The sequence below is a fragment of the Thermobia domestica genome, chromosome 13, assembly GCF_964235325.1.
Source record: "Thermobia domestica chromosome 13, izTheDome1.hap1.1, whole genome shotgun sequence".
Classification (NCBI taxonomy): Eukaryota; Metazoa; Arthropoda; class Insecta; order Zygentoma; family Lepismatidae; genus Thermobia; species Thermobia domestica.
In genome coordinates, this window is record NC_137466.1 from 80,876,899 (window position 1) to 80,904,028 (window position 27,130).

At 36.6% G+C, this 27,130-nt stretch overlaps 1 protein-coding gene across 1 annotated transcript in view; it reads right to left on the bottom strand.

The window, feature by feature from the left end:
• Nucleotides 1-27,130, bottom strand: part of LOC145667652 (uncharacterized) — a 388,129-nt gene that overhangs the window by 272,544 nt on the left and 88,455 nt on the right. The window contains exon 3 of the mRNA XM_081735111.1: nt 6,477-6,655. Coding sequence (XP_081591237.1) covers nt 6,477-6,655 — 179 coding nt within the window. The remainder of the gene's footprint in view (nt 1-6,476; nt 6,656-27,130) is intronic.

Consider the following 27,130-nt stretch of genomic DNA (forward strand, 5'->3'; position numbering starts at 1 on the left):
TTAATAATTTTGTTTCGATTTCCTCGCGGCATATCAGCGGCCCATTCACGGCACACTGGTTGGGAAACGCTGATTGAACTATATGAGGTTCATTCAAGTTATAGCTCCTCCATTTTTTTTTCAAGACTGGTAACAGAAAGAAACGTGATATTTATTTTAAAATACGCGAGGATTGGTTGCCAATGCGTGACAGAGATAGCAAAGGCACAGAGAACTCAAGCGGCAACGGTAAGAGTGATGACTGTTTTTGATACGATACTCGTAAAATGGTGACGTTTTCATTACAAGAACAGCGTGTAAATCATTCATTTCCTTCATTCGTGTGGTGCGACACCGCTTGGATTCATCGTCAGTTGAGTGAGACATGTAATAATGGTTTCATGGATGTGTCTAATGTGCGTTCGTGAGTGCGACAGTTCAAAGAAGGCAGAACGTCGTCAGATAAGCTCGGCCTCACATAAGCCGGTCTGACGACAGTGTGCACAAATCCCACGGAAATGACAACTTTGTACGCAATGTGTTCCATATTCATTCGGTGATCCTCCAAAACAACTTTCTCCACTCGTTCGATCATGTCGTTTGACCGGATTGTGCGAAGTAGAGCTTGTCACACAACGTTCTGCTTTCTTTGAACTGTCGCACTCACGAACGCACATTAGACACATCCATGAAACCATTATTACATGTATCCCTCGACTGGCGATGAATTCAAGTGGTGTCGCACCACGCGAATGAAGGAAACGAATAATTTACACACTGTTCTTGTAGTGAAAACGTCGCCATTTTACGAGTTTCGTATCAAAAAACAGCCATCACTCTTACCGTTGCCACTTGAGTTCTCTGTGCCGTTGCTATCTCTGTCACGCATTGACAACAAGTGCTCGCGTATTTTAAAATAAACATCACGTTTCTTTCTGTTACCAGTCCTGAGAAAAAATGGAGGAGTTATAACTTGAATGCACCTTGAATGAGTGCCCTTAGATACAACCATGACACCAGCATCACATGTCTCACTCAACTGCCAATAAATTTCAAGTGGCGTCACACCATGCAAATGGAGAAAACGACGAGTATCGTATCAAAAACAGTCATAATTTTCACCGCTGTCACTAGAGTTCTGAATGCTGTTTGGTGCAATGAGTGCTCGCGTATTTTAAAACATAAGCATGTTTCTATCTGTTACTAGTCCTAAGAAAAAAAATGGAGGTGTTATAACTTGAATGCACCTCATATTTCTCAAAATAGACTTGTGTATACAATTTACACATGTCAGAGATGGATGAACAATGGGCATAGAAAGTGTAGAAACTTCGAAGGTAGGGCAGAAGCACCAGTTTAAAAGCTGTGAAAGATAAAGTAGGATCTGTTTATAGACACGCTTATTGTATGAAACGCTAATTCCTGGATCGTAACATAAATTGACATTTGACAATTTCATCACTGTAGGTGGTAGTAACAACAACAATAAAATGTTAAAGTTGTAACACATTGTAGCACAATGACAAATTGGCAATTTCAACATTATTCTCCCACAGTATCCCTTCGCGATAAAATATGTTTTTGTTAACCTTTGTAAAAGCCGAGCAAGAAAACAAGAATTCTGTAGCCACATTTAAGTTTATGATGCTGGCAGATGCAACAACTGGAAAAAGGGTTTTTGCAGTACTAAAGCGACACTGAAGGATAATTTAGGCTTAAGTGACAAGCTTCCTCTGTCATCACTTGTGGCTGGCTGACTTTGGTGAAAAATTACTCTCTGAACATTACAACCCTATTATTTCCTTTTTATTATCCTAGTATTTCTCTCTAACTTGCTTCCACTTTCTTTTGTATTTTTTTTCCTCAGCTTGTTTCAAACTCAAAACGTATAAGGAAGAAATAGGAGATTACCTGAGTCAGAAGGACAACTGTCACACTGCTCTACTTTGACGGACTTCTCGATTCTAAAAGGTGAAAACAGATGTAACTACAAAATTAGTTATATATATTAGAGATGACCAAAATTTTCCGGAAAAATTCACTCTTCGGATTTTGGAAAAATTCCTCCAACATTTCTTCTATTTTACTTTTCAGTAGAGATGCAAGGGCTCGGAAAAAAACCGGCTTTTTTGGAAAAAAAACTCGGTTTTTTCTGCTTTGCTTTTTTGCTTGGGAAATTTTGGGCTTTTTTTCAAAATACTGCGATAAATTGATAAAACAGACTTTGTATCGCTTCTCTATAACACAAAAAATCATTTAATTAGTGGTTGATGCTGATGATAATATAAAACATCGAAAATAAACTATGAATTTCGAAAAAATATTTCAAACAATTTTTCTTCAACATATTTACATTATGAATTCCACAGGATTAACCAATGTATATAATAAGAATTTTTTAACCTCCTATATACAAAAGTAAGCAGAGTTGGCAAGAACCGTGGTTGTTTTTGAAAATGCCAAAAACCCGTTTTTGGGGGGATGTTTAAACCAGGCTTTTCTGGTTTAAACCAGGCTTTTTTGACTTGAATTTTTTGCTTTATGTATTTATATTACATATTCACAGAAATAAGTTTGTTTCGCCTTGATGTTATTATGCAACAGCGGGGTTATGCCGGAAGAACTCCCATAAGCTTAAAGAAGTGCGGTCAGTAAATTTCTTAAGTTGAGAATCTCCCGCCCTAGCCATTGGGAAAATCCCGTCATTACTTGAAATGTAAGACAATAACGGGAAAATCCTGTTATTGCTTTGCATGTAAAATTTAAAGGTCAACGTACCATAATCAGTACGCTAAAACTGAGGTATTAAATTACAAATTTAGTACCGGTACGTAGATATCATTGAAAGTCCAATCCAAGCTAATGTTGGAAGCTACGTAGGCAATCGATAAATTTTGCCAATTTCTATCAATATATTTAAGCAATATTGGCTTCTTTATAAAACAACACGCATTTAGGCATGCAGAAATATACAATTTGGTTTGTTTCGTATATTTAGGCTTAACATCCTTACGAAATACCGAGGTTATCAAGGAGAAGACTTTCGCTTAAACTGACATCCGATCCGCTACTTGGGTTACGCATGAAAGAAGGTTTGTGGTTCGACCGAGAATTGAACATGGGATACCTTGATTAAAAGGTGAAAGGGAAATAAAACTATTGCAGGTGGTTTGATATCTGGAAACGTTACCATGAAGTTCACACGATTCGCATTTTTCATTCTTTTTATTTTTGTGGTTTAAACCAGTTATTAAAAAAAAAAAAAGTTGGTGTAAACCAGCCAACCCTAAAAGTAAACACTTTTTTCTAAAGAATACGCAAATAACTAGCAAAATAGTATGTAGTATTTTTACTTCAAAATATTCCATACCCTCTCTTTGAAACAAAATAAAATTAAAATAAAACATAAGAGAAATACTTAGATTTATATGATACACTTAAAGGCTGCACATCTAGAGCTTTTGGTTCTGTATATTCTTGAAATTCTACAGTTAAGTTTTATAGAACCACCATCACAGTTTACCCAATCCTCAAGTTTACTGAATTTTTAACAAGAGGGATTCAACATATCATTACGGAACTCCCCCCCCCCCACCCAAAAAAAAGGACTACGGAATATATTTAAGTTAAGCTAAATACAACTGCACAACAAACATGACTGAGTGATTAGCTTTTGCGCTTCTATCGGGAAGTCCGGGATTCAACCATTCTGACAAAGCTTTTCTTCATTCCATCTGTGAATGTAGAAATAGTGCGTGTACTGTGAGTTGGGCGACTTCCTTTTTTATTGTTTTTAAATCGTTATTATTACTAATTACCAGCAGTGACGGTTTTGCGAAGGTTAGGGGGGCGGTCTTCGGAATGAAGCCCGTTCCCCAAAGTTACGGAATGTCTGCAACAAACGAAATATCTATTATTTATGCCTTTACTCATAAACTTTAAGCTCCCGTCAAATAAAAATTACGAATGTTTAAAAAAACTAAACATTAGTAAGAAACCCTTCCCAAAATACTTTTCTAAATCCGCCACTGATTCTCAGTATAAAATGATTTTTAAAGTTGTATCCGGAGATTATTGCTAAACATATAAACGAAACGAAATATTAGTTATGCCTGTACTCATAAACTTCAAGCACTTCCCAAATAAAATTAGGACTTTTTAGGAAACGAAACAATCAGAAAATACCCTCCTAAAGTACTTTTCTAAATCCGCTACTGATTATTTGTATAAATTGGTATTCAAGGTTGTGTCCGGAAAATTATTGCTAAATCACTTCACAGCTACAGTATAACAGAAATGTGGAAGTACGGTTTGACGGATATATTGAAAAACGTACGCTTTGACGGATAAATAGAAAAACGGGCAAGTTTAACTTTTGCGCTAGAAGCTAGAGTACTAAAAGCTCTTAGAAATGAAACACGGATGACAAACTAAAGAAGAAAAAAGATGTCGATAACTCAAAAGTTAAAATAAAGTTAAATAGCCTCTAAAATTACCCTCAAATACTACATTGTTCATGTTAGCTTTAATTCGTAAAACATGTGCTCCATCCATCTTGATGGTGAATTTCAGAGCGAAATATCACATTCAGGTCATGGAATTCTTATCTAACTATAGAATATACTATAAGAAAGCTATTTAGATAGAAAAATCATGAAGTTGAAAAAAGCCAAAATTTCCAAAATTCTCGTTTTTTTCCCAAAAAAGCCGGCTTTTTATGTGAAAAAAAACATCGATTCAAAAAAGCCGGCTTTTTTGCATCTCTACTTTTCAGCCACCTGTTCAGTATGCGCGCAATAATCTTTCCAGTGTAGGAAACAAGGCTAATTGTTCTGTGACCGATGCACTTCTTTGCTTCCTTTTTATTGGGTAATGCAACCTCTGTAACATCAAGTAAATCCTTTGGTGATTCCCAACTCAAGAAGATCTTGTTAATAAGTGAAGTTAAAGATATACCACATTGACTTGATCCCTAGTCTTCCGTTGCAAGCGCTGGTATCGGCTGAAGGAATTCCACTCGCTTTCTCTCGCTTAGCAACAGCTGAAACCTTATTGGCTCAACGCGTGGGTGTGTGAGGATGTGAGCTTTAGTTCGCATTTTTGCCACGGCTCAAGACATTTTGGCAGCACAATAGTACATTCATTGCATTGTCTCCTAACCCCTTCAGTAAATCTGCTGGTATGTCATCATCTCCAGTGGCGTTCTTAATTCGCATGTTTTTTAATAGTTTGTACTACTACAATTTTCAAAATACTGGGTATTATTTCATCATCCTCCATCTCTTCCTTTGCTTCGATCGAAATATATTTGGAGCGGTTCTTCTAGTCATACATGTCCTCTTTGTATTTCTCCCAGATTCTAAAGAGTCTTTGGTGGTCAGTGACTATAAGACCTTGTTAATCTTCGATTCCAACGGTTAATTGTTTTGTTAGCTATCCTTCATAATTCTTGTGTTTTCTGATACATCAGATCATATATGCCGCACCACTCAAGTTCCATTATTTCTTTACATATTTGTTTCATGTACTTCACTTTAGTTTTATTCATCTCTCTTCTCAGTTCATTACTTAGCCTTCTTTATTCTTTGACTTCTGTGGTTTTAACCCTTCTGCGTTCTTTCATCTTCTTAAGCATGGCTTCAGTAACCCATGTTTTGCTCGATGCTCTTTCCAATCTGCCAATGTTGTTGTAGTGTGTATCTAGTATAAATCTTCTTAGCTTTTCCCCTGCTACAACAGTCGTGTGGACTGGAGCATTATCGTAGATTATGCAAGTCGGAAATACCTCGAATCTCAAATGTGTATGAATGAGTCGCGTAATTCCATCACATCTACTGAGAGTGAAAGAGCAAGATTCCAAAAAGCGTATTTTTAATTCCAATCCGGTGTAACTACTATAAGTAAAAAGAAACTATAGGTCGGTATATAATGCATTTTATTTTCACGTAACGTTTCCCTGCCTTTATTAATGTTGATCTTTTTGGAGTTTCTTGTTCCGGAAATTTATACAAAAATAGAAATCTCTCTCTCAATATAGGTCAATAGGAAGCTAGCCACTGTATACTCCATAGGTAGCACATTTCTTTGGAACGCACCGGAAACAAATGATGCTGGAAGTTATAGAGAAAATATGCCATGCTTGACTCATTTGTTATTTGTGACAAGTGGTGCAAACCTCGACAATAATACAAGAGTCCTACATTCACATTTCATAAAATGCGCAGCCCTTGAAGTACGAACATATAAGATTGTAATTCTTATAATTTGGAGGGGAATTGAACCCGTTGTGGATACTTGTCCCGGATACAAACTCGAGTAGTATTTCCTATCCCACTTCTAAAGGTAACTAAAAATTATATAGGCCTATATAAAAAAAATGAATTCGTAATCTGTTTGCCCCCTTTTAAATAAAAGGAAATTATTTTCGTGTTCTCGACTAAGGAAAAAAAATGTAGTGTAGACAGAATGATCGCTTGAAAATATCTTTAATAACTCACCTAAGAGCAAGTTGATGCCACTTTCCATCACCTAAGTTCGCTGGAATTTCCACCGTCTGTGTTCCATTTTTATCTGAATGCACAAGCTTCACCTGATGTGGTCCGTCTAATTCCAGCGACAGAAAAGAGTCCTGTTGTTGTCGAGATTTCAGGCTAAACACTGTGCCTTGAGTTTTCATCTGAAAAAAAAAATGTAATAAAGTAACTAATTACATTAAACACATTAAAGTAAATCACTTTAATAATAATAATAATAATAATAATAATAATAATAATAATAATAATAATAATAATAATAATAATAATAATAATAAGAAGAAGAAGAAGAAGAAGAAGAAGAAGAAGAAAAAGAAGAAAAAGAAGAAGAAGAAGAAGAAGAAGAAGAAGAAGAAGAAGAAGAAGAAGAAATGAGACTATCTTGACAGGTTATTGTGTTCCGATGTCGAGATTTTAGCGCACGGGCCCGAAGTTATATACCGGTATGCTTTGTAGGCCTGAACCCGTGTAGACCTCTACCAGGAGGGGACAAGTATAAGCGACATTTCGAATGTAGTTTCGAAATTTTGCGGTAAATATTTTTAAAAATCTACCCTAATGGGTTTTTGATCTTCCGAAGTACAATTTCCTCTAGAGGGGGCGAGCGCCTCAGCTTGCCCCCTGATGGGCACCCTGTATGATCCTGCTGGTTATGCGGCCAAAAAGACCTTTTCTTCCATCTTTTCAGAACATGTATACTAAATAATGATATTCACGGTTACAATATACAGGTACAATATTAATAACAAATGTTACTACAAACACAACTCTATTAAGCTTTTAAAACATTAGTCACTGATTGTTTTAACAAATCGATTATAATAACATTTCATATCTGAATGGTATATATGTAACCACATATAAGAACATTTATATATACTTTCAATCACTGTATATAATACATATACACAACACAATACACATTTCATTAAAATATTTATTCTAATTACAAAATTGTTGTTCTAACATTTTCAATAATTACAGTTAAAATATTTCCACAGCCGCTAAACAGCATAATCCAAATGCGTGTAGATCTTAATGTTATCACAGCTATTCGTTTCTGTATAAGTTTGGGAACATTCGTCTTTTTAAATACCTCAGAGGTATTTTCTAAGATGCCTATGTTAATGTCTGTTATTTTAATGTCATGCCTAGGCTAATGTCTGTGATTCAATTATTAAAGCTAAAATTCAAAACCTTTTATTATTGACACATAGCATTCTTAAAAGGATTTTGACAACGAACGGACATGAACGTGTCATCCGGATATCCAAATCAAACCTAGTCCATTCGGTAAACATACCAAAGATATGTTCATGCACAAAAAATTAGGTGCCATTGACAACGGAGTAAGTCCCTGGGGCCCATTAACCCTGTTAGTATAAAGAAAATCGTAGACTCACAGTGAAATAATTGATTGTATCAACACTGTTCATTCGAAAGTCATGGTTTGTAGTTCATTCTCTTCAGCATGAAACAAGCTTTTCAGTGGTGCTATGTATTGCGGCCCATAACGTACTTGAACAGGGAAAATTGGAAGAATATCGAGGAAATTCCCTCCATCAACTTTGGACCCCTCTGAAGTGGTCCCGGGTAAAAGCACACAATCCAAATGTACTTCGAAAAATACTACAGGGGATAATAAGTAAGTGTACCAAGTTTTGTATTGATAGATGGAATAGATATGAGGGAAAAGCTTGTATACCAATACACGATTTCCCCTCATATCTATTCTGTAGGCCTATGCAGGTAAGCCTTTTAAAAGCTGTACATTTAAAGATTAGCGTTCAGTATAGTGAGACGAGAATAGGGAATTAGAACCATAGGATCTTACAAGTTACGCCATCATACTCTCTCATTCAAGGATATTTTCTACTGCGAAAACAAAAAGAGACGAAATAATTTTAAAAATGCATGTTTGTTCTATAATACCTAAAATTGCATTTCCAGAATTGCAAATTTTCAAAATTCTCCGGGAAAGACCCTACTAAACCTGGGGTTTATTCCATCCTCAATCAGTAGTGCTTCTGATCAACAGGCGGTAAACCAGTGGCGTATTTACGATTTTGTTTCAGGGGGGTTTCAGGCCGGAAGTTCCTCCCTTAAATACGCCACTGCCGTAATCCATATATAGATTTGAAAAATCGAATGAAATTTTTGAGTTTTACGTCCGACGATTATGCCGGTTAGGGTAAAGGAGACGGTGATGATGAGAGATGAGTGAAATGAAGAAAGTGGTAGGAAACGGGAGTACCCCGAGAAAACCCACGCACACGGGTTTGAACCCGGGACCCCAAGCACCAGAGGTGAACACACTACCACTGAGCCACCGCGGTCCCATATATATAGATTTGAGCATTAATATTTGTATAATCTCAAGTTAGTAAGGAGACTAAAAAAGAAAAGAAAAGGAAAGAAATATGTTTAAATGTTAATTTTTTAAAAAAAGAGTGATTTTAATTTATTCCGTACAATAAGCCGAAGGTTTGGTAGCCGTCAGGGAGCAACTAGCAGGCCCTATCCACGGGGGGCTAGGGTGGGCCGGACCCCCTAAATTTTTACTGGCCCCCAAAATTTTCATGGTAGGCTTGAAAATGAACTATAATATGGTGATGAACTATGATATGGTTGGGACGGGCCCCCCCTAGATTTTTGGGCTGGCTACCGGCCTGGCAACTAGTTCAAACAAATTAAATACTATACGCTTAGAACATCAGAATTTGTCATTTAGAGAAGTTCCCAAGACTTCTGTGAAAACTTTCATACCTATTAGGCACAATCTATGTTCAGATCTTCAACACTTCTATAAGGAACAAAATGATAAAAGTGAAAAACCTATCGAACCAAACTATTATACTATATATTTACCTCATTACACTACTAATGAACTTCTAAAAAAATTTTCCCATTTTCACTATTGCCATGGTTAAGTTTATATATTGACGTGAACTTACTTCACGTCTTCAAAAATAATAATGATGGAATGAAATAGCTCTTGAGGCTATTAAGGAAGACGGTAACAGCAATGCCCTGCTTCTCATTAACATAACAAGAAACAAAATGTACTTTCTACGATAACTTAAAGTTCTTTTTCAGTTTACTTTATCTTTTGCTGTATAAAGAAATAAAAATATAAAAATTCTTAGTAACAATATTTTACTTTAATTAGAAATTGAGAAAGTACAACCTAAACGATCAGATTCGTTTAGAACTTTTATGTTTTGGGAATGCTGCGATGATGCTACCATCTAGCGGCAATATTTTAAGTTCCGATAGACGCGAATTGGGAAAGCCAGAAAGAACCTTCTATTCAAGTAACTATATTGTTGGATATAAAAAATCAATGAATGGCGAATGGAAGCAAATTCCTAAGTAGCTCTTTGTTGTATCTATTGTTCCAATATTTCATATTTCTAATATAAACTTTATATTTCTATTTCAGTCTTTTTTTTTTTTTTTTTCAGTCTACATTTGAAAGTATCCATCTCTGAGATTATACATCACACATGTAATCACAGAGAGTTGTTCTGTCCCGTACGTGTTCTCAGCAATCCTCGACTTCGGAACTGTAACTTGAAGTTACTAACATCATTCCAGATTTTTCTTGGAACAGGGGAACGGTTCCTCCATGGAAGGAGGTTCTATAGGGTTTCCAGCAAGATATTATGCAAAAGTAAAATGTAGCATATTGAAATACGTAGGTCTATACCGCAACAAACCAATATCTGAAATAAAAGGGCTTGTGACCTTGACGCACCACCTCCCCAGTTTTGATTTAGTGTTATATTGTGCTGTTACAATGTATGTGAAGTTGCGCTGTTTCCAGTGGAAGGGGATACACTACTGATTATTTTTTTTTCTTTCTTTCTGTTGTTTCATTTTTCATTAATTGCTCTCTCTCTCTCTCTCTCTCTCTCTCTCTCTTTCTGTCTCGCACACACACACTCTCACTCTCTCTCCGTTGTTTTTTGCTCAGAGTAACTTATAATTTTTGCATGGTGACAAGTAGCTATCGGAATAGGCTATGATGATACACTTGAGTTTGCCAAAATTTACTTTATCGCAAATTGAGCTGCAAAAATTGCTCCAGTGTGCCACCGCGTAGCGCAGTCGGTAACGACCTCGCCTTTAATGCGAGCGGTCCCAGATTCAATTCCCGGAGGGGAACACTCGGTCGAAAAATTGTAAAGGCCTTTTCAGGTCACCCACCCTGAGTGAGCTTTACCTAGGCTTTTCTTTATTCGCAAACGCCGGACTAATACCTCACATAAAGGTACCAGCCCGCTTCCACATTCCTTTCTCCCTCCCCAATTCCCCAGGCAGTTTGATCGCCGAGGGACGTTATCTATCATAAGTAACGAGCTAACATGGTCATAGATACCGAAAACTCAGAAATGTAATCCTAAAAAACTACTTAAATGAATTAGTATTTGTCGATCTGATTTTCATAAGTAGTGCTTAAACGTTTAACGAGAAGTGACGGTACATATGCCTGGACTGGGGTGTCCGAGCCTTCATAACAGAGCAGTAAGACATAGTGACAATATTAGATTGTGCATTATTTACTAAATACCTATGTATAAATTAAATAGGGACTCTAATATTTTAGGCAGTGGGGAAAGAAAGGGTCTGCGGTCTATGTGACTGATTTTTTTTTAGAATCTTTTTTGTTTCTCTATTGAAAGTAAAGTAAAATATTAATTATATTAAAAGAATGGAGAAGAAATACGTAAAAGAAATTTATATTATAGGCCTATATGATTGCCCAGAATAGAGGTTAAAAAAAATAAAATGAAATCTTAAAGACGGCTAGGTTAAAGGAGGCAGTAATGAAGAGAAATGAATTAAATGGCGGATTGAAGAAAAAGGTAGGAAACGGGAGGATCCCGAGAAAACCCACCCACAAAGTGGGTTTGCCCACCACAAAGTTCACTTGGCGCGAGCTGGGATCAAACCAAGGACTTCATGCACAAGAGGTGAACGCTCTACCACTGGGCTACTGCGTGCACAGAATAGAGGTAAACCAAGGTAATTATTAGGGGGCGGAAGTTGATGAAATGCTATAGTTTATATTATATATATATATACAGTGTATATATCGCGGACACAATCCCCACCAAACACACATAACGTTATACTTCAGTCTGAAACAAAGAATGATAACTTTCAAGTAAAAAAAATGTGCATATTTTGCCAAGTTTAACCTTTCAATTCATTTTTTCCCCGTGTTAGGTCTCTTTTTTAATCATTTTGCCCAAATGTCTGCATTTTTTCGTTATTTTTAATAGGCTTCGGTAACCTTTCATTACTTTTTATGATTCTTTTAATTCTAATAATATGACTTGCACCGAGGTATACACATTTTCTCATAGGATGGAAATTTACAAGCAAAATAAAAGAAATCTGAACCATAAATATTAGTTTTTGTTCCTATGTTGTCAAGAGAATGGTGATTGCAACTATATGTAAAGTAAGTGAAGAAAAATTTGAAATCGCATAATTAATTTGTGCATGATGTAATATTTTGCAAATCATTTCTGACTTTCAAATTTGTTACTTTTTCGACGATCTGTATTTTGGCGGAAAGAGGCAGCTTGCCTAGGAAGACCCCTTCCCCTAATGTGTTCCTAATTTTCCCTTTCCAATTTTTCATATATAATTTGTTTAAATAGCAACTACACAATTTACGTGAAAGCATTATTTCTTTACCTTTACAGTAAGCGTAAGATACGGAGACACACCATGCTTCATAGGCCAAAATGCGAGATATTAGGGCATTTTACGCTGAATAATTTACTGTATTTTTTCATTGAATTGTTTAAATTTATAATTTATTTGCTTATTTTCATTCTATAATCAAACTTATATACTTATTTCAAGTGAAGAAGCTACACTTCTCGTATCGCTGACACGATGCTCATTATCAGTGGCGTATTTACGATTTTGTTTCGGGGAGGGCTTTGCTAACTTTTTTCCTGGAAACGTGGAAATTCTGCTAGATATTTCATTTATTTTAAAATAGTAAATAAAATTTCGGGGAGGGCTTAAGCCCGGAAGCCCCCTTAAATACCCCACTGCCCCATCATGTTTGTTGTATTCTTTTAAAGATAGAGGTTTAGATCTAATCGTTATAAATTTTTTTCGCAATTTTTAGGTCATTTTGCACGTTTTAGGGCATTTTTTTTAGATCATATGTCTATATTTTTAGCTCATGAAGTGGCGCCCCCTAGTAATTTTACTGAATATTAAATAAGATAAAATTGCAATTACTCAGGACGAAAACGCTTTGGAAACAGGCCACATACAGTAATATTTTTATAATTCCAACTTAATCGGTTCCAGAACACAGTTCGAATTCCAAATCATTAAGTTTCAATACATTTTCCCCCTCTTTAAAATAGTGGAAATTGGACTAATTCCTTCCTGGGCGTCACAAACTCTAATTTTAACCCTTTGGGGATCTTATGGTACATTTTGTACCATACGCGTTTTTCATGGTACATTGCGTTATTTCTCTTCTATTTGAGCTTTCTCGTCCGTTTTTTTTTTTTTTTTTTTTTTTTTTTTTTTTGTTTTTCAAATCCAGAGACAGTGTAGAAGACATTACGTATGGTTTCAGACCGTCCTGCGTCCAGACATGGGAGGTGATGACGTCATAAGTCAAAAATTTATTTTCTCATTTTCTAAGCCTATGTTCAATATTTTTGGCGGGCTTATTTTTCTACGTAGAAGATTGAAATTTTGCACAAACATTCAGTCCACCGAGTACTATTTACCAGATTTTTTGTTCCGATGTCAGTGCTAAAACAGGGGGGGGAACCAGAGGGGCAAAGGGGTAAAAATAGGGATTTTTTACCCCAAAAATTCCGTATTTCGTCATTTTCCCGCCAAAAAAAACATGATAGGACCACGTGAGTCATACCGCCTGAAAGGCCAGAGAACGACGGTCGAATTATTATTCTAGGGTAACTAGGGCCGTCTCAGTGAATTTTTATCCAAATATACTTCTGTATAGGGTAAAAGTGGGGCATGGTAGGGAAATTTTTTCTGGCGGGCCTATTTTTTCACGTAGAAGATTGAAATTTTGCACAAACATTCAGTCCACCGAGTAGTATTTACCAGAAGTTTTTTTCCGATTTCTGCGTAAAAACAGGGGGGTCCAGAGGGGCAAAAGTTGAAAAAAGGGAAATTTTGCCCCCAAAACTCCCTTTTTCAGGAATTTCCCGCCTTAGATACATGATGGAGACATGTGAATGGTACCGCCTGAAAGGCAGTTCTATTCAGAAGATAATATGGGCGACACATGACCCTAGGGTAATTAGGGATGTCTCAGGATTTTCCCCCCTGAGATCATAGTGTTTTATGGTGATTTGGGGCATTGTGGGAATTTTTGATAAAAATTCTCCCGCCCTTACTATTCAAGATAGAAACTTGAAATTTGGCAAACACATTCAGTATACCAAGTATTATTTATCAGATTTTTTTAAATGGCTACGATCACACAGGGGGTCCAGGGGGGGCCAAAGTTCGAGATAAAAAATTTCCCTCCGAAATTTTCACTTTGACATTTTTTCCCGCTTCTGGTATATGGTATGAGCATGCAAGTGGTGCCATTTGAAAGCCAGCTCTATTCTGAAGAGAATGAGGTATGAACCATGATCCTAGGATAAATAGTGACGATACAGTAGCTGCTTGACTGAAAGTCTCAAAAATAGCCCAAAAAGCCAAGATCTCCAAAGGGTTAAAAATGATTTTAACAGCAAATAGGGGTCTACATTGGATTTTAAGCCAAAATATTAACAAACAATTGTAATAATATTTGAATAAAAGCTAATCTTTTAGGGTCCATGTCGAATACACTAAATTCTTATAAATAATAACACTAAACCGTGTAAAAGCATAAAGTTAGCAGCAAAAATCATATCCAAGAACCAGGCGCGCACCCAGAAATTTCTGTTTTCGGGGTTCAAACATTGAGTGAGGTCGAATACTAAGTGCCACTACGTCTATGTAGTATTAAACGTGTATTATTCTGCACCCGAAAAGACGATAAGGAATTGTAAAATACTTCCACCTATATTTTCAAAAAAAAAAAAAAAAAAAAAAATGATAGAACTAGATTGTTTTTATAAGAGAAAGAGTACAGATGAAATATAAGATGAAATTTTCATGCTACATCAATCATTTCCGTGTTAAACAATTATAATTTTATTGAGAAAGTGTATAAATGTATGTTGAATTAGAAAGTTTTGAGGGGGAGGGTCCGGACCTGGTGGACACCCTTCCACGTGGATACACCCCTGCCAAGAACTTATTTCTCAAAACTTTTGGTCTAATACTTCATAAACTACGAGCTACGACTCTGAATTGCACAAGTTCTCAGTTTCTTAAAAATTTGACAAGAACTTGTGATCATGACAGAGTGTTCACTAGTCACGTATCAAATGTACAAATTAGCTGACAGATAGGTTACGTAGAAAACCAAATACTATCTGAAACGCGTCCGGTTTGGCTATTTTTTGTATTCTAGCTAACTTTTTTTTTGGTATTCTAGTTAACTTATTCGAAAACAATGTCAATAGAATTGAAATTAAACATTTTGAATGTGATAAGAGAATAAAAAATATTTAGTTTCGTAATTATTTGACATAGAAAGATAAGGTAAATGAATGGACAGAAATATTGCAGGCGTGCTAGGTCCATAGACACGTAGGAGCACACAGAAATTATTCATATGTTCGGGACACATATTAGTCTAATATACCTAGGTAAATAAACATACATTAGTAAAGATTACACAGCCACACACACACACACACACACACACACACACACACACACACACACACACACACACACACACACACACACACAATATAAGCTCTGTGCAGAATATGAATTCGATGTATTTTGTTACGCAGAATCCAAATTTCGAAACCCCAGGATGATTGACCATGTGTTTTTTTTGGGGGGGGGGTTATGATGAGCGAAAAACTTGAGCGATTTTGGATAGTGAGGGTACAACTAATACAGATATACAAACAAAAAGAAGTTCTGTCCAGTGGACCCCAAGGTATAAAAACCATGTATACTATTACACAGGATCCAAATTTCGAAACCCTAGGACGACTGATCGGGTCAGTTTTGCTTTATGGGCGAAAATGTGTGCCCTCCCTATCCAAAATCGCTCAAGCTTTTTCGCCCGTAACAACAACAACAAAAATAACAGTCAATCATCCTGGAGTTTCGAAATTTGGATTCTGTGTAACAAAATGCATCGAATTCATATCCTGGTGTGCGATGCACAGAACTTTTATTATTATTATTATTATTATTATTATTATTATTATTATTATTATTATTATTATTAATAATAATAATAATAATAATAATAATAATAATAATAATAATAATTCTGTGTTACGTGTATTCTCCCTATCCAAAATCGCTCGTTTTTTGATCATAACAAAAAATTGACACCGTCAAACGTTCTGGAGTTTCGAAAGTTGGATTCTGTGTAACAAAATATATCGAATCCATACCCTGGTGTCCGGTGGACAGAACTTTTATCTTTTTTGTGCGGCTGTGTTATTGTTTGTCACATCTACTACAATAATGCATTATATCATGTAAATAACGAATAATATATATTTTAACTAATCTTCTTATATTGAATTCCAATCACTTCACTTGGCGTGGGAGAACTGGATTTACTGTGGTTCGGATCATACCGTTAAGATGTGGGTCCATGTCTCATATAGCCTCGCTGTTGAACGAAACGCTAAACTCAAATCCAATTCTCCATTCCCAATCACTTCGCTACATCAAAGAGCATGTAGTAAAACGCTCGAAAAACACATAGTTAGGCGCCAAGTAAAAGGTTCAAATGCAAATTAAATGTTCAACAATAAACATTTTAAATTGCTTGAACGTTTTCCTTGGGATGTATACTTTAATTATTGCTTAGAATCAACTGAACTATTCACCTCCGGTACTTGGGGTCCCTGGTTCGATCCCAGCTCGCGCCGTGTGGACTTTGTGGTGGACAAACACTGTGCTCGTGGGTTTTCTCGGGGTTCTCCCGTTTCCTCCCACTTTCTTCATTCCACCATTTTACTCATCTCTCATAATCACCGTCTCCTTTAGCCTCACCGGCATATGCGTGGGACGTAAAACTTAAAGATTTCATTTCATTTTTTCAACTGAACTATTTTTCTCTTTCGCTTACAGTATTAGATAAATCAATGCCCACAGTTTGCACTCGGTTTTAGACTCTTTTTCTTAATTATTTAAACAGAATATCGAGATATTTACACTTATGAAGTTATACAAACGTGATACAAGTCCCAATCTCATCTTGCAGACATTTACTAGTAAATTACAAGCTACCTGCGCCACACTACTGTATTGTAAAACGAAACTATGATGAAGGAAGTCACGTGCTCTTGTAACACTAATCCACCAGATTTGCAACTAGTAATTTACGCTTATAGGTTCGACTAACACCCACTCGTATGTTTACGTTAGTATCACAAATGTATGAACAAGTAGTACATAGCAGAGCGGCTAGCACGGCATGTTAGACATTATGCCTTATCAAAGTAAATGAAAATTAAAGTGAAATGAAATATATTAGTTTAACGTCCCACAATTATGGCGTTTAGGCTAAGGGAGACGGATGATTAAGGTAAGTGAATGATGATGGAAAAATTGGTGGAATGAGAATGTTGAAAGAAACAGGAGTATCCTGAGAAAACCCGCGGGCACGATATTCTCCACCACAAACTTGTTTGACCGGGAATCGAACCATTGAGACCCCAAGCACCAGAGGTAAGCGCTCTATCACTGAACAGTTGAGGATTTGCTACAGCCATCACACGCAAATGAACTGATTATGTTTCAAAATTTTTGCCAAAAGCAGAGTATCTTATAGATTTCCATCATTACTGTTTCATTGAAAGCCTATTATACGGTGAAAGGGATTTAAATATTTCCCATACATATATTTTCTCCGTGCGAAAACAGGCATTTTTAGCTAGTATATGTACTAATTTTTAGTGGGTCTCCTTTTGTAAATCTGAACCATATCCTAGTTTAATAATAATATCAAATACACGAGCACGATGAACTAATTTAGTGTTAATGAAAACAGAAGTAATTAAGGTAATTGTTAATTGTCTTTATTATATCGGTAAATACAAATTGTGATACACGGGATAATAATTCCTTAATTGAAAGCATTCGTAAATAAACCCATAAAATCAATTACTCACAGATGAACTGAAACATCTTCAATATATCAATTTTCGTGGTATAAACCTTTGCCAAGCTATCAATCTACTTTACCTGTGTGTATAGGCTGTACGCAAATTTGGGACAGGGGTAATTTTTACCCCTTACTCTTGAACGATTGCAACTTCAGCAAACAATGAGGTTATTTCTGCAAATGGAAGCTTGCAGTGGTATATACTGGTTTAACGGCATAGACTACTACAAATCTTGTATATTATTATTAGTAATAATAATTATAATATACAAAATATGTGCAACAAAGAACAAATAGTGCTTGATGTGTTTAGGTTGACCTTTTGTTTTCAGATTATTAATGTTTTCCATCGTAAATGAAATGTCATCTTAACCTCGACGCAGTTAACTCGTCGTGGACATCATCCATAAAATGTTAATTTTTACCAATGTCACTTCCGTCGAAAGCCGCTTCTGTTACTGATGTTGATTGTCATTCCGTACCAGTTTTCGCAAAAATTTTCCGTAACGCATAAAATGCAGAAAAATTCATTATAATTCCTATGGCGATTATCGTAAATTTTGCGTTGCGTTAACGCAAACTGTTACAGAACATGCCAGGTTATCCCATGCAATATTTTCTTCATGTTCCAATACATTAAGAGCAATTTTTCTTGCATCCGTTTCCATTACGAACTATGTATAGTGATTTTGTTATTTGACCTTCCATTGTTGTACTGATTTAGGCTCATAAACAAACGTTCTAATATCAGTTTGTTTTGTAACAAAAGTAAAAATTGACGATTTTCTTCCTAGTATTTCATTTTCCCGCTTGATATCAATGGCAACGTTCACAAGAGTAAACAGAAGTCAACATATTCTCCAATCGACTATATGCCTAATTTCGTAAAGGTTCACACAAAATATGCGGATTATAATGCAAGCCAAATAATAAAATAAGTAATTATAACTACAATACCAACAGTCACAAAGTAAAACACTCATTTTGCATTGCGTTGACCCAAACCGGTACGGAATGATGCTCCGAAATTGTCAGATATCCCCAAAATGGCTGTTATGTCATTGTTCTACAACTTCCATTTACTCTGTCGCTGATACACAGAGATGCAACCTGCTTGGTTACCTTCCCGTAGCTCGGACGCAAATAGTTATACGATTCTTTCTGCTGGCAGTAGCAGGGCAGTAGACAGTGGTGACCCAGAAGTTTTCCATATCATAAGTTTGAGAATTTTTATGGGTTCAAAGCCTTAACAGCTATATCTTAGTACATATTTCCGAAAGAAATAGAGAAGTTAATACCATGAAAGGGCGATAATGAAGTGTAAACTTATTATTATAAATTAGTTTTTACGTCTTAATGTTGCAGGGCTACCGCTGGTAGCCTCGGCTGCCCATAAAATACGCCCCTGGAAGGATAGCTCATACAAAGTTTCATTACATTCAGATATGTTTTACGAGAGTTATCGTGGAACAAACGAGCAGAAATGTGGACGAACGGACAGATATACAAATGCCAATCGAGTCGAATGGTAGAAGCTTCAATAACCAGTGATGATGTGCATTATTGCAACGATCGATCTTTCCCTTGCACTCTGATTTCAACACCGAATTATACAGGTCTGATGTCAAGCAAAACACACATTATGTTTTACATGGAAATGCTTTATTTACAAAGGGGGAGGGAAGGATTCATTCCCTCATTATTGATCCATTTCAGATACATCAGTAAAGACGATTTGACTGATCATTTTTGACAGATTTCAACTCCAAGCGTTAAGAATTGTGTGTGAGCCTCAATAAACATATAAACATCATATTATATGAAAAAGAAATGGCTGTTATGAAGGAAATTGTGGAACATATTTTTTTTTCATAACCATAAAGGGAGGAGAGGAAGAAGGTCGCTCTCCCGTTGTGAATTGATTTTATATTGAAGCGCTTCAAGAAAATAAACGCAACATTACACCAAAATCTACTTTTTTACGATAGTTATCGTAGATATATAGGTCTATGTGTTTAAAACCGAAGAAAAGGAATATTCACCCTATATCTGGGAGGTAAATTCATCACTGCCTCCTGATAGTTCTTAATTGCAAACTCTAAGAACTGTGATAAAGTCTTAAGAAAATGTTCCTATATTCTAACAAAAGCAAATAATTTGTACGAAAGTTATCAGTAGAATTTTAAAAAAGGAGGAGGCTCATCCACCATTTGCTCTTTCGTGGTTTTAAGTTCATCCAGAGAGGATGATTTGAAAATCATAAAGAAAATATTCGGCATATTGAATCAAATTCAACAACTGTTTAAAAACAAAATTTTCGTGGAACACATTTCTTAAACTTGGGGAGGGAGGATTTACCATTTTATTAATGACAGATTTTAATCTCACATTAGGGCAATTACTGAAATCCCTTAAAAAAAAAACACACATTTAGTCGAAACCGAACAATTTTTGCGTAGATTGTTTTTGTTCGACTGTTCGATTCATGCTAGTGATGAGCAAATGCAAGACCAAGACCAAGACCCAGGTGGTCTTGGTCTTGCACACCCAGTCTTGATCTTGCTTGCAAGAGTCTTACAGTGGCGAAGGGTCGTAAGAGGCCCTGAGGCCCGGCTTACCCATTTACTTTCAGAAATTATAATTTATAATTAATTAATTCTCCTTGGACAGAATGTATGACAGTTTTCTAAGTTGCAAAAAAAAAAAAAAGTTTAATAAAGAAACCGTGGTTAGCACCACTGCTGGGAGGCTCACGGAGCAGTCTCAGGCAGCAGTAGAACTACCGCCAAACTACTCAGAAAATCCCGCGAGAGAACGTGTTGGTAATAACCTGCGAAAGAGACCAGCCTCGGCGCTTATCGGCTTTCGTTTCTACATAAAGCATTTCTCTCGAGACCTTCGATTTCGATTTCGATTCGATATGTCAAGGAAATAAAGAGCAAGAGAACGTAGGGCCCCATTCCGTACTAACTTTATGGACCCTAACGCAACGCAAAAGCTGGAACAAGCAACTAGGGATGCGCACGAGACAAGATTTGTGGCTGTCTCGTCTCGAAAATGTGCTGTAGAAGTGATGTCTCGACTCGAAAAATGTATATTTTTCTACTGGAAAAACCGTGTCTCGACTCGAATTTTGTCAGCAAAATTCTGTCTCGACTCGTCTCGTGCGCATCCCTACAAGCAATTCTAAAGGTTCTATGCATATTAGCGCAAACTAATGCCCCTTTATTCCGTTACGTTGGTGTAACCTGTACGAAACCAGACTCGTTGAGTTCATTAGAGTTGAGAGTGTGTGTTTTTGACATATTGTGAGTGACATTTCTTTTTCTTACATTTGCAAAAGTGAATGAGAGAAAATGTCAGTAAGTGGAAGATATGAATATAATATAATTCCTATTAAAGTATCTTCTATGTCAATGGCCTTTTGAAGTTTAATGTGTTATTAAGGAACGAAGTCCAATGCTTGTGTTGAAAATAGAACAAGCAGAGGGCAAGAGAGTTCTGCTTCATTGGCACAAAAAATATTTGGGGTTGACATAAAGAACAGCGTATGAAAAAATATTAAAGTATGATTCTGCTTTTAAAGGGGAATTAAGTGCCACTCAAAATGACTTGATTGAATGCTTGTCATATATTTTGAACAATATAATTAAAGACGAAAGTTTACAAGCAGAGTTTGTTTCAGTACAATTAGACGAAACGAGATAGGTTTCTTGTAAAACGCATATAATGTGATGGTCCATCTTCCCCATCAGATCACGCCCAATTAAAACAAACTGCATTACGGCGAATTAAGATCAGCTACGAGTCATATACGTGAACTTCATTATAAAAATTGAAATCCCGATCGAATAAGTGCTGTCGAAGGACTACAATTACGTTAAATTTATGTGAATTTGTCTTCTTGTGTTTCTGTAGTAAAATATTTATTATTATTATTATTAAGGGACGACGTCTCCCCGTGTTTCCTTTCACTTTTACCCTTGATGGGCGGTCAAATTTTGCTTCATATTTTCTGGAACGAAAATGGATGCTGATCAGATGTCCCGAATGATTTGTACACTGATTACCTAATTTTTCATAACGAATTATTTGCTACAGCCATTACACGCTAAAGAACTGACTATTAAATAATCGACTCGAGCTCGAAAAAGCAATTTGGTTTCAACTTCAAGCCATCTAGAAAATTTGGTGAAGACTCCAACGCAGCGTCGGACTGACTTGCCGACCCACCGCACAGTGGTCGGAAACTGGAAAAAAGCGATCAAAAATCGATTTTGTCAACTTCGCCGCCTATGAAATCGGTATTGATATTTGATTATAAGTCTCTCCTGCTTCCAAACCCGGAGTTTCAGGACATAGGAATATTTTCGCTGTTCATAAAATGCATGTAACCATGAACAAACAAAAGAGCCGAAAAATCAGTAAAAATGAACTAAAGAATATGATATGTTTTAACCATTTATATCGTTTCTGAGGTCGATCAAAGCGGTTGGATAGTACATTGGACTCAAATATTGTCTGTTTAGTGAAGAGGTTTATTTGTTATCCATTGTCACATCACTTACATGATAGCTTTGTTAGTGCTACTGAAAACTTACATATATACTAATGTTAGTAGCTCTGCAGTGTAAGCTTATCCTTGCTTATCTGCAAAATAAGGTTTATTGAGTTGACCATGAGTAGTACAAAGCTTGAGCATTGAAAGTAGCTGTAGCCAAGTGAAGCTGAAGGACTCAGCTCTATCTAACTGGAAATGCGTGATGAGTAATGTTGTGGTTGCAATCGAGATCCGCAATCTGAAACTTACAAAGGGAAAAGGCATATTGTCTTGTACTTAATTTGGATTGCCCTTCGTCCCTGAACAAAAGTTGTAGTGAAAACCTCATACATATTGCAGTGATAAACTATCAGTCATGTGGAGATGCTGTATATTACACATCAATGCAGTAGTATATAAGAAGATTCTACACTGAATCGTTTAATCTTACCGAAACAACATAATCCTCAACTAAATTACATTCCAGTAAGTGTTAGTGTTTCTTCGAAGATGGTGCGAGTGCCAAACAGCGAATTTTAATTTTGTATCCTAAAGGCAAACACAAATTTGTTTTACGCCATCTTTTTATTAGCTACACATACAATTAGAGGGAGAGCAGATTGAACCCGTAACCGTTTCTTGGATGCATAGACTATTAACACCTGTCAGAACTTCGTACTGGCTAGCGATGTCCAATTCACATATGGCGTCAACATTTTTTTTTTCAATTTATAAACTGTATGTATGATTCATGATGGTCGATTTCAAGATGGCAGTTTTGATTGTTCTGTGTCCTCCCCAATTTCTCCTCACCTTTATTACTCCCTTACATTGTTCCTTTGGTTATATTTGCAGTATTTGACATTTATGCGAGGGGTTTCCGCATTTTTGGGCTACCCTGTATATATAACTGCACGTATTGCAGCAGGGGCTGTTGGAATCACTTTTGCAGTAGTTGCAATCGATTTAGAAAGGACAATTACGTATAGAACGATAGAGAGACGTCCGTCAACTTCCAATGTTTAGGAATAAACTATTTTTGTCCGCTTTTTCCAAGTTTCCGACCAGGGGCGTCATTTCAGACTTTGCTTGGGGGGGGGCAATAGCACCACCGACATAAGAATTTTACGTTTTGTACTAGTATATTAGTAGGCATTGACTAAAGTATATGCATTCCTCAAACTCTTGGGGGGGGGCAATTGCCCCCTCCTGCCCTCCCTAAATGACGCACCTGTTTCCGACCACTGTGCACCGGCCTGCGAGCCGGTGCGCACTCCTCAATGAGTGGTTTACGCCCTCTACCAGCAACGGCTTTTAGGTCGAAGATAGTGAAGTGCCACTTGATCGTTTTTCTGAACATTGAATCCACAGAGATAAAGTAACCCATCTCTGTGATTGTATCATATTCAACTATTTAATTTGGATTCCAAGCCCAAATTTGTATATTTTTACACATTTGATTCTATAGCGATGTTATGCACATTTTAAGTTAGTACCACTGTTATCCAGGATGCGTAGGTCTAAATAAGAAATATTAGTTAAAACATTTCTTTTTAAACGTAAAAGTTATAAAATGTCCTTCAGGCAATTTTGATGATTCGGTACGGTATATGTTATTCGACAAATTTTTAACCGTGGTAGCTTGTTATGGGCCTGCTTCGCTGCGTTCACTGCGTTTTGTTTTGGAAGAAGGTAAGATGAATTCTATATAAAAGCTGTACCAAGCTGTTTGGGTTAAAGAGTAGTTACCTTGGCTTTCAGGGCAAAAAATGAAATGAAATCTTTAAGTTTTACGTCCCACGTTTATGCCGGCTAGGCTAAAGGAGACGGTGATGAGAAATGAATGAAATGGTGGAATGAAGAAAGTGGGAGGAAACGAGAGAACCCCGAGAGTTTGTCCACCACAGAGTTCACTTGGCGGGGGCTGGGATCGAACCCGGGACCCCAAGCACCAGAGGTGAATGTTCTACCACTGAGCCACCGTGGCCCTTGGCTTTCAGGTTCTGTGATTTTTTAGACTCCTGGATGCAATAGGCCTAGTTTCATGATGAAATTCAAGGTCAAAATGTAGTAGAGTCTGAAGAAAGCTAAGATCATTAAGTTTGTGATTTCAGGTTAGTTAAAGTTAGGTTGTTCGCTTAAATACAGTTACTTTTGGAAGCAGAAGTGAAGGAAAGAGTAATAGGACTAAAATGTGTAAATTCTGCAACTGGAGATAGTCTCTTCCAAACCCTGACCGATATATTGAACGAAACTGAACTAGATGTGACAAAGTGCATTGCGAATTCATTTGATGGAGTTTCGAATATGAGTGGTCAATATAACAGCGTCACGGCAAGGCTTCAGGAGTTAATCCCCAACCATATTCACATGTGGTGTTATGCTCATGTTTTCAACCTTGTGGTTTGTAATACGGCGCATTGCCCTTCCAGCTTCCATGTTCTTCTTTGGATTACTAAAGCAAACAGACATTTCTCAAAGAGACCTACAAGCGCCTTAATATGTGTATATACAACAGAACCCTAGTGCACGTCTTGTTACTATTGGAATGGTTAGGTGGACCAGTAAAAGTCATGCTACTATACGCATATTTAGTCGTTTTCATTATTGGACAGAAGGTAGAGCTGCTACAGTGAGGACATCGGAGCCAGTCTTTGTTGAACTAGTTATTACACTCTTCCTTATTGGTAACTCCAATGAATTCTATCACAAAGTTCGCAATGATGCTCTTTTATTGTTGAAGAAGTTCGTCTCCTTCGAAACCATCTTAATGGCCATGAATCTTTTTACTAATATTTCAAATTACTAGTCCGCTCTCAGACTACCTTCAAACCAAGAATCTTGATTACGTCCAGGATTGGAGGTTCATTTACGCTCCACAGGATGATTTAAATAAAGCAAGGAATACGTAAGTTCGATAAAATTAGTCTGGCAGCAAAGACTTTTCTAAGAGTAGTGTCAGAAAAGATTAGTGACAGAGTAGAAAAGTGTCCTTTCCTTGAAGATCTTTGAATCGAAACAGAGCTCCTAAAAAGAATACCTAAGGTAAAGAAACTGAGTGGTGAATTAGCATCTCACGAAATCATAGGGAATACAGAAGAGGAAAGCTTCATTCAGACTGTATGTTTTCAATGTTGCTCTTGACAAAATCAATCAAAGTATGACCAACCGGTTTTCGAAACACAAAAACCTTTATCTAGACTTGGCGTGTTTTGATCCAAGACAGTTTTCTGTTTTAAAAGTCGAACTATCCTCAAACGCAATCAATAAAATCTGTGAGTTAATTCCCAGCCTGTATAAAGGGAAACTTATCCAAGAACTAAAATCATCTGCAGAGGTTTGGTCCAAGATATCGCAAGGAGGTGTTCAGAGTAAGTATAATAATGAAGAAGTAACTAGTGAGTATGAATAAGAAACAGAGTGGGACGATATTGAACTAGTGATGCAGGAAATCAAATTAAAGAAACCTTCCTCACTCCTCACTCACTCACTTATGTTTGCTGTAGGTGCTTTATTGAGTGTACCGGAATAAAACTATGTGGTTTTGAAACTTACATTTTGAGCGTTTAAATGGTCTGAGGAATATGTTTGTATTAGAGCTTGATATACTACTGTTGATCAAACAGTTAATCTACATAGAAAATACGCATGTGTAATAAATGTCTCTATGTTACAGGCAGTGAACTTGCCTAATCAGTGTTTGAAGTGGGAAAAAAGCAGAGGCGGTATGTTTTATTATGAACTTGACTCGACATACCAGCTATCTACATGTTGAAATACAGTGAGCCTATAGTGCCTAAAAGATTGCATTTCTATTTACATTATAATGACTGAAAACCACTAAAGGGCTTCTCTGTAGTTACGGCGGGAAGGGGGGGCGCATGGAGAGACTTTGATCCACGCCAACAACTTATTGAAAAAATAAAAAAAATATCCTCTTATGGTCTATGATGTATTAGGGAAGAATGCGCAAAAACTGAGTTTTTATCTTAACAATTCCCTACCGGAAAACTTCCAGATCCCCTACTCAACTGAGGGATATTCCAAACCTCTGGAAGATCTGCATCCCACAGCAGACAACCTCTAAATCCGCCCATGCTCAAAACAATACATTTATATGCATTAAGGCAAGAAGGCACATGTATAAGAAAGGAACAATTCAATATGACACATCAAAATATAAAGCAGATGAACTTCTTTGAAGACATCTCATTTTGAAAACAAAAGGTAGGAAAAAGATAACAGAAATGTCGGAGTTGTCAACTTAAAAATTATTTCTACATAAGAAATAAAATCTTTTTACAAACAAAGCTATTCGTCAATTACTGTGTATAAAAATAAATTTATTAAAGATATTTAGCATCTACTCTCCAGTGATGGTATGTCTTGATCACTGAAAAACCAGAGGTGGTACGCCGTAATCCCTGAAAAACAAGAGGCGGTATGGCATACCACCGCATACCGTCTCACTTCGATCACTGCTCCTAATGATTTAAGGTCTGCGACCAGCGTTGCCAGACTCACAGCTCGGAATTATTCCAAAACCTGATCGAAATTATGCTAGATTTTGTCAAATTATGCTAGATCCTCATAATTACTAATTCAGTTTTAAAAGAAAGAAAAACGAAGTTGAGATACGATAACGTAACTTAAAATACGCAGAGCGCAAGAATGCGTGGATAGAACTCAATACTTCACGCACCAAAGCTTTAACTCAACTAAACTAGTGCAGTCGTTGCCAGACTCAATGCCGTATATATCGGATAAATGAATGCAAAGTGTTTGTTTACATATTTTGAAAGAAAATTACCT